General features: G+C 28.9%; 1 protein-coding gene across 1 annotated transcript; it reads left to right on the top strand.

The window, feature by feature from the left end:
* Window positions 1-5,398: 5,398 nt before the first annotated feature.
* On the top strand, window positions 5,399-8,798 carry LOC114168125 (receptor-like protein kinase 5). Its single transcript, XM_028052847.1, has 2 exons — window positions 5,399-8,044; window positions 8,210-8,798. The coding sequence occupies exons 1-2, from the start codon at window positions 5,470-5,472 to the stop codon at window positions 8,593-8,595; spliced, it is 2,961 nt and encodes a 986-aa protein (XP_027908648.1). The 5' UTR covers window positions 5,399-5,469; the 3' UTR covers window positions 8,596-8,798.
* Window positions 8,799-14,821: the final 6,023 nt, after the last annotated feature.

Genomic DNA, 14,821 nt, shown 5'->3' with positions numbered 1-14,821 from the left:
CTTTTAGCAAAGTGAAAATGGAACCTAGCTGCATAAAGTGATAGGTTGTGGAAGAAAACCTTGGAATTTAAATACCAGAATTGGAGAAACTTAAAAGAATGGTCCTAAGATGAAACACAAGTCTAAGTGGTGGAAGAACAATTGGTAAGTATCGTAGGTTATTCTTTGAACTCAAATCATAAAGATGGTTTTGTGGACATGGAGAGAAAGAGGAATAACCCATGGGAATAATGTTTAGAATGGAAAAAGAGTGGTTAGTTCGTGGTTCAGTCTTTTATGGTATAACCTGTTGTGGCATAACTTGTTGTTTAGTCATAACTCATGTCAATGGTGGTTCATCGTGATAATATTTGTGTTATAAATGAATATTCTCTTGTTAAGAATCTATATAGTGATATGCTAGTGGAGTCTGATTCCTTGGTTGATATGTCTTCTTTGGAGTATGTTACTCTCATTATCAATAATTTGTAGGGTTTATAACAACTAGACTCACCACATAATAGTTATGAGACATTCTTAATTCTTTAAGGTCTAATGAAACTTGTTTTGCAGAGGAATTAAAGTTAGTTTTTAATAGCACTAATATGCATGATGAGAGACAAGATTATAATAGTGAAAGGATAATGAGTCACTTCAAACTACAGGGAAACTTGATAGCCGTAGGTCAAAAAAAGTTAACACTAAATCCAAAACAAAGACTTGTCAAGATCACTGATGATTTCAAAGAAAGTTGACAGATGGTAAATTTTTTATGCTAAAGGATTTGTCTTTTTACATATAGTTCAAAGTATTGAATGAGTTTTGTGAAGGAAATCATGAGTTTACTATTATCCATCCATGTTTTTACTTTTTTTTTAATAATAGATATTTTTTCTATGTGTGTGATGTAGTTTTGTCATGAATTTGGTATGATTTCCCTTTTTTTTCTTTTTTCTTTCGTTTTTTAATAAAATATTCATAAGTAATATCAAACATGAGTTTATTTAGAACAAAGAGTGGTTGTAATTTCAAGTACAAGTAGAGCTCTTAATGCAAGAGTTGGCATGTATAAAACTAAATTGATGTCAAAATAAGATTTTTTTTGTTGCGGGATAAAAGAATAGGGAGACCATTAATAATAGGAAATCAAAGTGATTTTTTATTTATTTTTTAATCAGCGGGAAATCAAAGTGATAAGAACGATGGAAGTGTGGATCTTAGATCCACTCAGAGATTGCTCCCAAGGCTTTTGTTCCAACTTTTGACAAAAGTTATGCGTAGGTGTATGAAATGTAGGATGAATGCTGTGTTTTTTTTTTCTTTCCGGGTTAAACTCTTCTGTGCTTTTGCCTGTACCATTTTAATGTTATTTTCTTATTTGTTGATTGAAATAAAGGAGTATTTAAGTGAATCAAACATGAGTCTAGTTAAAAATGAGCCATTTCAATCTTATTTTTTGGTGAATCCAAAACTTTGTAATCCGGATTGATAAGTTAAATAGATTGACTCATTTAAAGATATTTTATTCTCTTAATTTTTTCTGTATATTTACACAACGATCAAAACGTTTGACTCAATTCATCTGGTACAATAAAAGTATTTCACCAAAACATTATTATAAATATAGTGGTTAAAAGTGAAATTGTAAATTTATATAATTAGACGAACAAATAAATTATACATTCAAACTATTCAAACATTGTTGAATAACATTTTAATCTTTATAAATATCAAATTATCGACCTGCATAATTAAAGATAATAAATGAATATAATAAAATATTTTTGAAACAATGATAAATAAATCTAGTTGACTTTAATATCCAACTAAGGTCGTTTATTGTTCAAGTTAAATAAACCGAAATAAACCGAGTTGAGTTTAATCCATATTTAAAAAGTCAATTTTTTTTAATTCCAACCAAACATTTGATAAACCATATTAACCCATGAATTAATACCTCTATTTAATGAACTCAAAGGAAAAAAAAAAAAAGAGACAGGTGAATAATGGAGCATTGGATTGGAGAATTCTCGTACATTGTTTTGCTGATCCAAAATAACTCATCATCACATTCAAAGATTACTTATAGAGTCGAAAAATCCAAATCTGGATTGAACAGCATTACACTAGAAGCACCTAAGAATTTTCAAAATCCATGCAAAAGTAAAATAAAGAGAGACATAGAATAACAACTTCTAATTATTTACTCCAATTTCTCATCTTGCAAATTTATCATATAAGATTAGAATTTTATTAAAATATATTTATTTCAAGAAAAAATCTTTCATTATTTTTTTTCCTTTTTTCTTTTATTTGTTTGTTTTACTATAGTTAGAATATTGTTCTCTATTTTCTCCCTTTTTTAAGGTTGAACAATCAATTGAACATTTTATCACTCATTCATTGTATGTATTATTTAGGGATAAGTATTTTTTTTTAATCATTGTTGCGAAATTGAAATTCGTCTTTCTCTCAAGGTTTATACAAAATTTGTTCCTATATTTTAGTAATGCATGAAATTTGTCTAACGATGTTAATGTTTAGGGGATGTGTCTAATGGTTATACTGACTGGATTGACATGTCAGAACATGTGACGACAATGGCAAAATTTGAACAAAAATTTTAGGGATGTCAAATTAGATTTTTTATATATAAATTTTTTAAGTTAAAAAAAAAGCTTTTCATTTTCTCTCTTCATTTCTTTGGTTTAAAACAAGCACACATAATAGTAGAATTCAAAAAAATATGACTATCATTCGTTATTATATGATGATACTAAACCACAAATACCATTTTAGATAAGCTCCTTATATCTTATCATACTCTTTCTAATATAAATTTTTGTCACCCCTCCTATATAAATTCAAAACTTTACAAAATTTACCATAGGAAGGAAAACACAAATCCCTAAATTTCATAATTAAGGGTTATACTAATTTGGAAAAGATTATAATGAGGGTTCATACCAATTTCATAAAAGAATTCCTAAAATCATAATTAGGGTTTATACTAATTTGGGATAAACATCCTAAGAAGAATCATTAATCTAACATACATAAATCATTATAAGATACTAACCTTGATATGTGAGAGATCATGCAAAAATATATATTTCAATCTCAATCTATGTGTTCTCCAACTTCTATTTCCCAAATTATCTCTTCGTATTTTTTTTCTCCTCACACACTTTCATAATAACTTACATGATAGAAAGATCTTATAACAAAAACAAAACCTTAATCTCGTTTATAATATAAATAATATATAATTATAATTTAAAAGAAATATAAACATATATAAAAAAAATTCCAAAGGGGGAGCCATGGCTCCCCCTGTCCCTATAATGTTTTGCCAATGCGTGATGACCATGTCATTGACACATGTAATTTCAAACTATTTTTTTTTTATTTTTTTAGATATTTTTTTCTTGTGACTCTGAAGGACGTATTAAGGGACAAATTTTATACGAACTTCAAGATAGACGAATTCCAATTTTACATGTAAAAATATGAACTAAAAATATACTTAGCATAAATAGTGGTTTGAACTAATTAATTGATTATTATGTTATATAAATATTAAATGGTTACAATTATATAAATCAATATTGAGATTAAAATAATTTATTTTACTTTTAAGAAGAATATTTAATTCATATTTGAAATTTTAACATTTTTTTAAATTAATATAAATTAACATGTCAGTCCAATCAGAATGACTATTAGACACTACTAAAAACATACTTATTCCTATTTTTTTTATTATGTTATCAAAAAGTTGTATTCTAAGAGTTAGGTTATATATATATATATATATATATATATATATATATATATATATATATATATATATATATATATATATATATATATATATATATATATATATATATATATATATATATATATATATATATATATATATATATATATATATATATATATATATATATATATATATATCGGTCGTGGGATTTGTGTAGCTTGTTGAGTCCACATATGGACTAAGTCAAATTGATAATTTTATTAGAGATGTCTAGAGTGTGAGGTTGAGAAAAAAGAATTTCAAATCCTAAGGATATTTGAATTTCTATTAAAGTTGTACAAGTACCCCTTTTATTCATAATGGATTATTATGTTATTATAATATATTAGGTTGTTGTTATTGAGTTTTAACTTTAACGAAAAACAAAAATAATTAAAATAATGGATTAATTTTGATATATTTAATTATCTTGAACTGAGTGGAGATATAAAGTTTGCATTTAATCCCTTAAGTGCAAATATTATTAGTTCTTTATATAATTAATTAACTGAAACTTTGTGGAGAAAAAAAATTGTATTTAATCTTTTATCAGCAAGAATATTGATTACATTGTTGAAATTAGGTTTACAGAATTAACAAAAGAACGATATAATCAGTTATTCTTTTAAAAAAGTAATCGATATTAATCAGTAAATAATCAATTTTTTTATAAATTTGTTTTTGTGTTTTTTTTTTTTTTTGTAGAAATCACTAACATTGTTTCGAACACATTTTATACAATCCTTTGGTTCAACAAATGCTTAAAAAATGTTTCCAAATCTTTTGTAATCTTTTTATACCTTAGTTGGATTTTTCTATAGTTTGGTTGTATCATTGTTCACATTTTGAGTGATTATACATAATAATATGAAGTGTAGTTCTAATTAAATTGTATCAAGATAATAAAATCAATATCTATAAATGTGTGATGTAAATTTGAAAATAAATGAATCAATATAGAAATAACTTTATCTTTCTTTTCATCCTTATATTTTACTTTTCAATCTTTATATATTTTTCCTTTATTTATTTTTTTGCACTTAAATATTTCAAACGGATAGATTACGATTTTTTTTCCAAGATCCATTCATATTTTCTAAAGGTTTTAGAACAAACATTATTTCTTTAGACGTTATTTGTCTTTAATAAAGTGGAAATAGTATCGTGAATCACACGCCAGATATAGTGAACAAGAACTCAAACATTCAGAAAATCTATCATATTAATATCTACAAATTTTGTAGGAAACTTCACTGAAAAACATCTCCGACAAGGTGGTCCTATTGAGAATTGAAACCTTAAAATTAAAGTTTAATATAATACATAAATATTATAACAAATTCAATAAATTTTAAAATTATAGAAAATAAAATACAAAAACAAAATATTTAAACATAAAGTAACAGCTAGTGAGTTATGGACTTTATCAGATTTTGGAGTATGGAGCAGACACATGCACCAAAAACGTGAAATGGAGCATGAACTGTGAAGACTACTCGTGTTCTCGCACGCGTTTAACACGTCTCTATGATCCATTTTCAAATCCAAGATGGGACCCACAGATGTTCCTTACTCTGTCTCAGTGTGTTACATGTAGTGTAGCAGTGTTTCGTCATGCAAATTCACATAGAAAAAACTGAAACAAACGACCACTCCGAACACAAAATCTTTCTATCTTCGGCAGAATGTTCGTGTTTTTTCTTTTCTTCCTCTTCCTTCTCTCTCCTCCACGATACTCTCTCTCTCTAACCCAAGACGGCCTTTTCCTCCTCGAGGCGCGCAGCCGCCTCTCCGACCCCCACAACTCACTCTCCTCCTGGCACCCCGCCGCCTCCACCCCCTGCCGGTGGAGGGGCGTCACCTGCAACAATCATTCCGCCGCCGTCATCGCCGTCGATATCTCTTACTCCTTCCTCTCCGGCCCCTTCCCCGCCGCCCTCTGCCGCCTCCCCTCCCTCTCTTCCCTCAACCTCTCCAACAACCTCATCAACTCCACCCTCTCCGCCGTCTCCCTCTGCCGCTCCCTCCTCCATCTCGACCTCTCCCAAAACGCCCTTGTGGGTCCCATCGACTCCCTCGCCGCACTGACCCCCCTCCGCTACCTCGACCTCTCCGCCAACAACCTCACCGGAGAAATTCCCGAGAGCCTCGCCGCCCTACCCCACCTCGAAACGCTCAACCTCGTTAGCAATCTTCTCACAGGTACCATCCCTGCTTCACTCGGTAACCTCACTTCGCTGAAACACCTTCAACTTGCTTACAACTTGTTCGAGCCGGGTCCCATGCCGAGTGAACTCGGGAAACTCGGAAACCTTGAAACGCTTTTTCTCGCTCAGTGCAACCTTCGAGGTCCCATTCCAGACACCTTCAGCAATCTCGGTAACTTGACAAACCTCGACTTGTCTCAGAACAGCATCACCGGTAACATTCCGCAATGGTTCACGCGTTTCACGCGCGTGACCCAAATTGAGCTTTACCAAAATTCGCTCTCCGGGGAGCTACCCAGAGGAATGTCGAAGATGACGAATTTGAAACTATTCGATGCGTCGAGGAACGAGTTGACTGGGACGATTCCGACCGAGTTGTGTGAGTTGCCACTCCAGTCACTAAATTTATTTGAGAACAAACTCGAAGGGTTTTTGCCGGGGGCTATTGCGCGTTCCCCGAACCTCTCTGAACTCAAACTTTTCAGTAACAGACTCGTTGGAACGTTGCCGAGTGATTTGGGGAGTAACTCGCCGCTGAACCATATTGACGTTTCGTTTAACCGGTTTTCCGGCGAAATTCCGGCGAGCATTTGCCGGCAGGGGCAGCTTGAGCAACTAATCTTGATATACAATTCGTTTTCGGGTGAAATTCCCGAGAGTCTTGGGAAATGCAAGAGTTTGATGAGGGTTCGGTTAAGGAACAATAATCTCTCGGGAAGTGTTCCTGAAGGGGTTTGGAGTTTGCCCCGTTTGCAATTGCTCGAGCTTTTGGTAAATTATTTTTCTGGGCACATTTCTAAGGGGATTTCTGGCTCTTCCAGCTTATCGAATTTGTTGCTTTCAAATAACCTGTTTTCTGGGTCGATTCCTGAGGAAATCGGGTTATTGGACAATCTTGTGGAGTTTGCTGCTAGTAATAATAACCTCTCGGGTCAGATTCCGGGGAGTATGGTGAAGTTGAAGCAGTTGGTTAATCTCGATCTTAGTTCTAATCAACTTTCTGGTGATCTTAATTTCGGTGGAATCGGTTACTTGAGCAAGGTCACTGACCTTAATCTGTCACATAATAGGTTGGATGGAAATGTTCCAAGCGAATTAGGAAGCTTTCCTGTGCTTAATTATCTTGATCTTTCTTGGAACAATTTCTCTGGGGAGATTCCATTGCAGTTGCAGAACTTGAGGCTATCTGAGTTGAATTTGTCTTACAACCAGCTTTCTGGGGATATTCCTCCTCTTTACGCCAATGCCAATTACAAAACGAGTTTTATAGGGAATCCTGGCCTCTGTAGTCATCTCCCTGGGCTTTGTAGTTGTTACGGTAGGAATAAGAACTGGAGGCACATGTGGATTTTGTGGTCCATTTTTGTGCTTGCAGGAGTTGTGTTCATTATTGGGGTGGCTTGGTTTTACTTCAGGTACAGGAAGGTGAAGAAATTGCAGAAAGGGTTATGCACTGCGAGTTGGAAGTCGTTTCACAAGCTGCGGTTTAGTGGGTTAGAGGTTGCTAAGTTGCTGAATGAGGCCAATGTGATAGGAAAGGGAGCATCTGGGAAGGTATACAAGGTGGTGCTCAGCAACGGTGAGGTGGTGGCAGTGAAAAAACTGAGCGGAGGAGCCCCAAAAAAAGTGGATGAAAATGGTGGTTCCAGAAAAGATGAATTTGAAGCTGAAGTAGAAGCACTGGGGAGGATCAGGCACAAGAATATAGTGAGGTTGTGGTGTTGCTGCAACAGTGGGAACGACAAGCTTTTGGTGTTTGAATACATGCCAAATGGGAGTTTGGGTGATTTGTTACAGAGCAGCAAGAAGAGCTTGTTGGATTGGCCTACAAGGTGTAAAATTGCTGTTGATGCTGCTGAGGGGCTTTCTTATTTACATCATGATTGTGTCCCACCCATTGTTCACAGGGATGTGAAATCTAACAATATATTGGTTGATGAAGATTTTGTAGCAAAAGTTGCAGATTTTGGAGTTGCCAAAATAGTGACAAAAGCCGGCCATGGGACAGAATCAATGTCTGTTATTGCAGGATCATACGGCTACATTGCACCAGGTTTGTGAAATTTAGTTCAGAAACACATTTGAAAACATATCCACTTTCTATTGTTTTGCATCTGAATGAACTAATATCAAGCATTATCAATTAAGACCATTTTGAGTTTGCAATTGGTCTTGCTGTGAATTTGGTTGAACATATGGTTACTTGATTGATGTGCAGAATACGCGTACACTCTGAGGGTGAATGAGAAGTGTGACATATACAGTTTTGGAGTGGTGATTTTGGAGTTGGTAACTGGGAGACCCCCCATTGATCCAGAGTATGGTGAAAATGATTTGGTGAAATGGGTTTCCTCTGCATTGGAACATGAAGAAGTGGATGATGTAGTTGATCCTACATTGGACTACAAATTCAGGGAAGAAATAAGCAAGGTGTTGAGTGTGGGTATGCAGTGCACCAGCTCCAACCCGATAACTCGCCCCACAATGAGAAACGTGGTTAAAATGCTTCGTGAGGTAACATCAGTGCCCAAATGCGCAAGTGTAAACCATGGAAATGACCATTGCTACAGTGAAGGCACTTCTCGTTGTATCAGTGCAGTGTAGTTTGAGCAATGTGTTGTGAAAATGGTGAAATAGACATGAACGACTCAATTTCATCTTGTATTACAGGGATGAAAAACTGAAGCTCCTGCTATAGTCTAGGGTCGCTTTTTCTTGTGGTTCTAACAAATCCTTTAAGGAGAAAATGCTGCATAACTGCTAAAAAGTGAGTAATGAAATATATATACTTTAATTTTGTATATATCCATTACGTGTTTATTTTATTTTTTTATCACATCACATAATTTATAAATTTATCATTTTTTTCTTCTAAATGTATATTAAATGTTGATGCACCTTTTTGATATACACGATTTATTTAAGGAAAATCCAATTATAACTGACTTTAATAATATAATAATTTAAGTTGAAATATACAAAAATACGTTACTAAAATATTAATATTTTTTATCATTTAGATGCGTTTCCTTTTCATAAATATCAAAGTATCACTTTTTGTATGTATATAACTTGAAGATACTTTTTACAAAATTTAAAGTAGATGAAGCGACATTTGCTTATAAAGCAAAGTTGCTCATACAACCATTATCACTTGAAAGAAAATTACACATTAATTTGAAATGTTATTGTAATTTATTATAAGACTCATGGCATTAATTAAATTAACCTTTCATTTTAACCACTTTAACATTGAAACAATTTTTTGTGTATAGTATAGGTATTTAATTTCGTTTTAGTTCAAAGTCTTTATATAGTGGTTGTCAAGGACTTTATTACAATATTCAGTTTTCAAGTAAAGAACCAATTCTGAAATGAACTATTTCTAAGGAAATACAATAAAAAAAATCAATATTATAAGTCATTACTCAACAATATAGGAAATCATAATATTATTTTCAACTTATAAACTTAAAGCATCTAAAATTAAACTTTCAACTCATATTTTGGATTCATTATTACAAATGTTTCTTAAAAACCATTATTTAGTTTCAGGTGTTTCCTTATTAAGTATACATTTAAAAAGTTTTTTAAGTGTTTCTGATAAGCTGTAGAATTCTTAGGGTGTGTTCTATTGTGTGAATGGATTTGAGAGAGTGTGTGAAGATGGATTTGTGTGAATTTGAATGAATGATTATGTGTATTTTTTTTAGTAGATTTAGAGGGTAAAATGAGTAAATTTGAAGATAAATTGTATGAAAGTTAGTGAGAAATTTGATTTATGTGATAGATAAAATAAATTGTAAAAATAGATAGAATTATAAAGTTATCAAAATACCCTTGATGGAAAAAGAAAATGATTTTGTAATTTGATATTATGAAAACAATTACAAATAATTAATATGAATTAAAAAAAAATATTAAAATTATATGAATTTTTAAAATAAAAAAATTTAAATTTTTATGAATTTGAAAAAATGTATACAATTAAATTTAAAAACAAGTTATGCAAAAATTAATAATAGTAATTATTATATATATTATTTTTTAATAATATTTTAATTAATATTAATTATTCTACATATTTATATATAATAATAATAATAATTATTAATTATTATACTTAAAAATAATAATTATTTTATATATTAATTTTTATATATTAATATATTAATTATTATATTTTTGACAATATTTTAATTATTATATATTTATATATATTATTAATGATAATTATTATTATTATTATATATATAAATATATTATTATTTATTATATATAATAAAGTATAATAATAAATAATAATATATTTATATATATAATAATTAATAATATGTTCATATATATATATATAATTAATAATATATATAATAATTATTTAAAAAAAATGATAGTTCCCATAAATAATTTAGTATATGTAGGGATATATTTGTAAAACATATATGTATCAGCTCAAATCTCTCTGTTTAGAGAGGATGCAATTAAAATGTTATTTTCTGAATCCTCTCCTTCATTTCCTTTCAAATTAATGCGTGTGAACATGATTTTATTCACAAATCCGTCGCAACAAATCTATGGTAACAGTAACATCAGCAGCGAACACAGGGTTAATGTTTATGCACAATGTGTTATCTTTTTACGAGTGTATATAGAAATTCTGAAGTTGTAAAATTTTTAGTTTTATATATAATTTGATAGAGTAAGTATCTTTTGAATAATATTTGTCGGATAAATTGAGTTAATGAAATTATTTTATCTGAAAATTGTATATTGTGACATGCATGTAGTATTATATTATGAATGGAAGAAAGTTACGAAAAAAAATTAAAATATATTTTTGGTTCTTATTTTTGTTTAATTTTGTCAATTTTGTCTTAATATTTTTTTTTCAATCAAATTCCAATTTTTGTCAATTTTGTTCAATTTGTTTTTTTCTGGCTAATGTGGTTTAAATAATTAAAGGTAATGAATACTGACTACCACATGTCACTTCGTGGTTTTTTTAATTATTTTAATTTTTGAAAAAAATGTTTATGTCTCAACCCAACAATGTGCCACGTGTCAAAGTTAATGTTTTATATTCAATTTAGTCTCTATATTTTTTTATTTTTATTCAATTTAGTCCCTTTTTTTAAATATTACAATTTTGTCCCTCTTCAAATTGAGACCAAATTTATTTTTTATATAAAAATTATAATGATGTTTTTATTAAAATTTACATTTTAAAATTTATAAAAACATTAAATTTGGTTTAAATTTGGAGATAAACAAACTTGCTCCATTTAAAAAAAAATAGGACGAAATTGAACAAAGATAATAAATATAAGAACAAAATTAAATATAAAACAATAACTCTAACATGTGGCATGCTCTAAGTTGACACGTGGTCATTTTAAAATAAAAAAAAAAAACACAAAGTGACACGTGGTAATCACTGCTCATTACCGTTAATTATTTAAACAACGTTAGCAAAAAATATCAAACTGAACAAAGTTGACGAAAATTATGACTTGATTGAACAAAAAAAATATATTAAGGACGGGATTGACACAAATGAATGAAAATAAAGACCAAATGTATATTTTAACAAAAAAAAATCACTTATTATATCAGGTTTAGGAATATCTGTCATAATAAGTTGGACTTACTAAGTCAAGTATTTTGGAACATGTCATAGTAAGTCCAACTCATTATATCATGTTTAAAAATATCTATTATAGTAAGTTGGATTTATTATATCAAATCCATAAATATTGATCATAGTAAGTTAGATTTATCATATTAAGTTGGACTTATTATAATAGATTACAAATATTTATCATAAGTTGACTTATTATAACTTGTTTTCATAAAACTAAGGTTTACGAATATCTATAATTGTAACTATGAATTAATTTTGTTTGTCATTAAAAGTAATTTCTGAGTATTTGCATTACTTTGAATTATGATGTTGATATTTATATTTGGGTATGAAGCAGTCATGTTGAACTATGATAGTGGTATATGACTTTTAAATTGATTTTACAATGTTGTGAGCTTTGGAATGATTTTAAGTTAAGGTTTTGGTTAAGTAATTAAATTCTCTAAGCGATGTGACGTTACTATAAGTATATATGTTAGTAGAAATGAAAAGTTCATGTATTTTGTATCTACATTCCTCAAAAAGATAACTGAAATGTTGATACGTAATGTACATATTAAGTTAAAAAATTTAATGAATTATTCAAGATATAATGATTCAATGAGTTAGACAAACATAATAAATGCGTCTTGCGGCAAAATTTGATAGAAGTTTCTCATGTAAGATGAAGTAACTCATAATACTTAACAAAAGTTATGCCTTTAAATTAGATATATAAAAGAGCGGTTTTATTTATACTTTAATAAACTTAAAAGTATGTAAATATATATATTACAAGTATTTTACAAAAATTAAAAAAGTTATTAAGTTTTCTTAATTTTTGAAAAAAACCCTTAAACGAATACTTAAAGAAATTAGTTGAGTAATTAATAACATAATATGATAACATTAAATATTAATTGCTTGTATAATTTGGGTCAATGATACTAGTGAAATCCATTGAGAATAGTTATGAATAAATGCACTCCAAATTTTGACTGGCCAATATTGCAACCAAATGGAGACGTAATTGAGGTTGGTGAGTAGTGATTAATTATTTGGGAAACAGATAATAAATCATAAATGTATAATAAATGAATTTTTTCTTCCTCTAGCCAAATAAACGAAAGCTTAGACATAACACATCGCACATTTTAAATGTATGTTTTCTTAAATTGTAATAATCAATCATCACATTAAAAATATTATTTGTATTATAATTTAAAACTCTCTAATAGTTTGATCTGTATTTCAGAAGATCAAGGAAAGAAAATATATTTGAGTTAACTTTTATTGATTTCAACTCTAAACAATATAAAATTATTGAGTATATTAAAATATAATTTTTTTAAAATATTAAAAAAATTTATTTATAAAATAATATAGAATTATTATATATATCAAAATATAATTTTTGTAAAAAATATATAAACTCCCCGTGGGAGAAATATAAAAGCAATTATTTTTTAACTAATATTATTTCTAAAAAGTTACTCAATTAAATTTAGGTCTATTATAATTTAAAATAACATACTTCACCACAAAAAAAAAAAATAAAATTTATTATCATTTTTTTTCTGACAGTGAAGTAAAACGATACAAATATTTACATTTATGTTAGTTTTATTTAACCATCATAATTTTTTATATTATTTTAAATTTATATAATTAAATTTAAAAATTTTATATTGAGATATTAAGAGTGTCTCAAAACGAGTATTAGTTGAGAAATGTGATAGAGGATATGTATCCTCGAAGATTGTCATTCGAGCTTCACGTCTTCTACTGTAAATTAAATTTATAGAAGGTAGAACTTCTTCTTTCCTTTCTCTATTGATTCTGCTATTAGTATGCTCTATTGATTTTCATTTTTTTAGCATAAGATTTATGGATTTAATTGAATTTATGTCTTTGAAGGAAGAGTTGGAGAGGATCGATTTGGAATTGGAATCCTACAAGATTAATATCAAGCAGAAATCAAGAAAATATTAATCTCAATAAGTAGTTACCTCGTTGAAACATTGTTGAGGTAGCTTGATTTTTAGTAAATATGATATATTTTATGACGATTTTGAACTGTCAAAATATGATAAAACATATAAATTAAAAGTAAATTTTTAGCGATTTTTAACTGCTAGTATTTTTTTTTCTGACAATACCAACAATTACATTTTTTTTTGTCACAAAATAGTTTTTGACATGTGTACATCTAACGATTTTTTAAACCGTTAGAAATTTCATTTATGATAATTTTTAACTGCTAAAACTTATAATTTTAACTGTCACAAATGTCACTTTTTTTGCAGTGTTTTCCCAACGAAGAAGGTGAATTGGTTGCGCTAAAAATTTGATTATTTTAAGTTTTGAAATGGTTTAATAATTTGATAAAGTGTAGGTGGAATGCTTAGTTTTTAAAACCTTTATAATTATTATGATACATAAAGATAATGAAAGAATGAATAAATTTTATATTAATTTGATTCTTTATGAATTTACATCCCCTTTCTAGCAACCTAAGTTATAATTTCATTAAAATATTAAGAGTTAAGATTACAAGATTCATTTATATAAAACTTACATTCCAGATATACAAAAACTTAAAATACATTTCAAGATTTTCAATCAAGGTAATTCAACACACAATTACCCCAAGTATCACTTACATGGTGAAAGAAATATAGAAAAACAACAATAAAAATTATGAAATGAGTACACCCATGTAATGTGCAGATTTTACATCTCAATCCTAGGCCAAACAAGGAACCCTAGAACCAATCCAATCTTCTTTGAATTTTGATAAAATCTAAAAAATTGTACTAATGTCTCCAAGAACCCTCAGATACTTCTTTCTCTAATTTTTTATTTCCAAATTTCGTAGTTTCAAATGAGAAAAGAGATTAAGTTTTAAACGAAAATAATTTTCTAATGAGATTATGATATTAACTTAATGGATTAATCTGGTTGCAGAGTCAATGTTCATTCTCCATACTTGACTTAATAATTACATATAATGAACTAAATGATTAGTGTGACAATTTCAACAATTTTAGCAATTCTAATAATAACTTCTAATTAATTATGTTGTTACTAAATTGATTTTAAGAATAATTTAACTTGATTCACAAGATAACTAAACTCAAGAATTCTAAATTTACCTACATCAGTGCAGTAAAAGCTTTTGGCCCCAGTTGTTTTTGTTATTCTGCATCG

Source organism: Vigna unguiculata, chromosome 11 (genome assembly GCF_004118075.2).
Source record: "Vigna unguiculata cultivar IT97K-499-35 chromosome 11, ASM411807v1, whole genome shotgun sequence".
Lineage (NCBI taxonomy): Eukaryota > Viridiplantae > Streptophyta > Magnoliopsida > Fabales > Fabaceae > Vigna > Vigna unguiculata.
This window is presented reverse-complemented; position numbering and strand designations above follow the sequence as displayed.

Coding starts and splice junctions, on each gene's coding strand:
- LOC114168125 (XM_028052847.1), top strand. CDS start 5,470: ATGTTCGTGTTTTTTCTTTTCTTCCTCTTCCTTCTCTCTCCTCCACGA. Junction 8,045..8,209: donor ATACGGCTACATTGCACCAG/GTTTGTGAAATT, acceptor ATTGATGTGCAG/AATACGCGTACACTCTGAGG.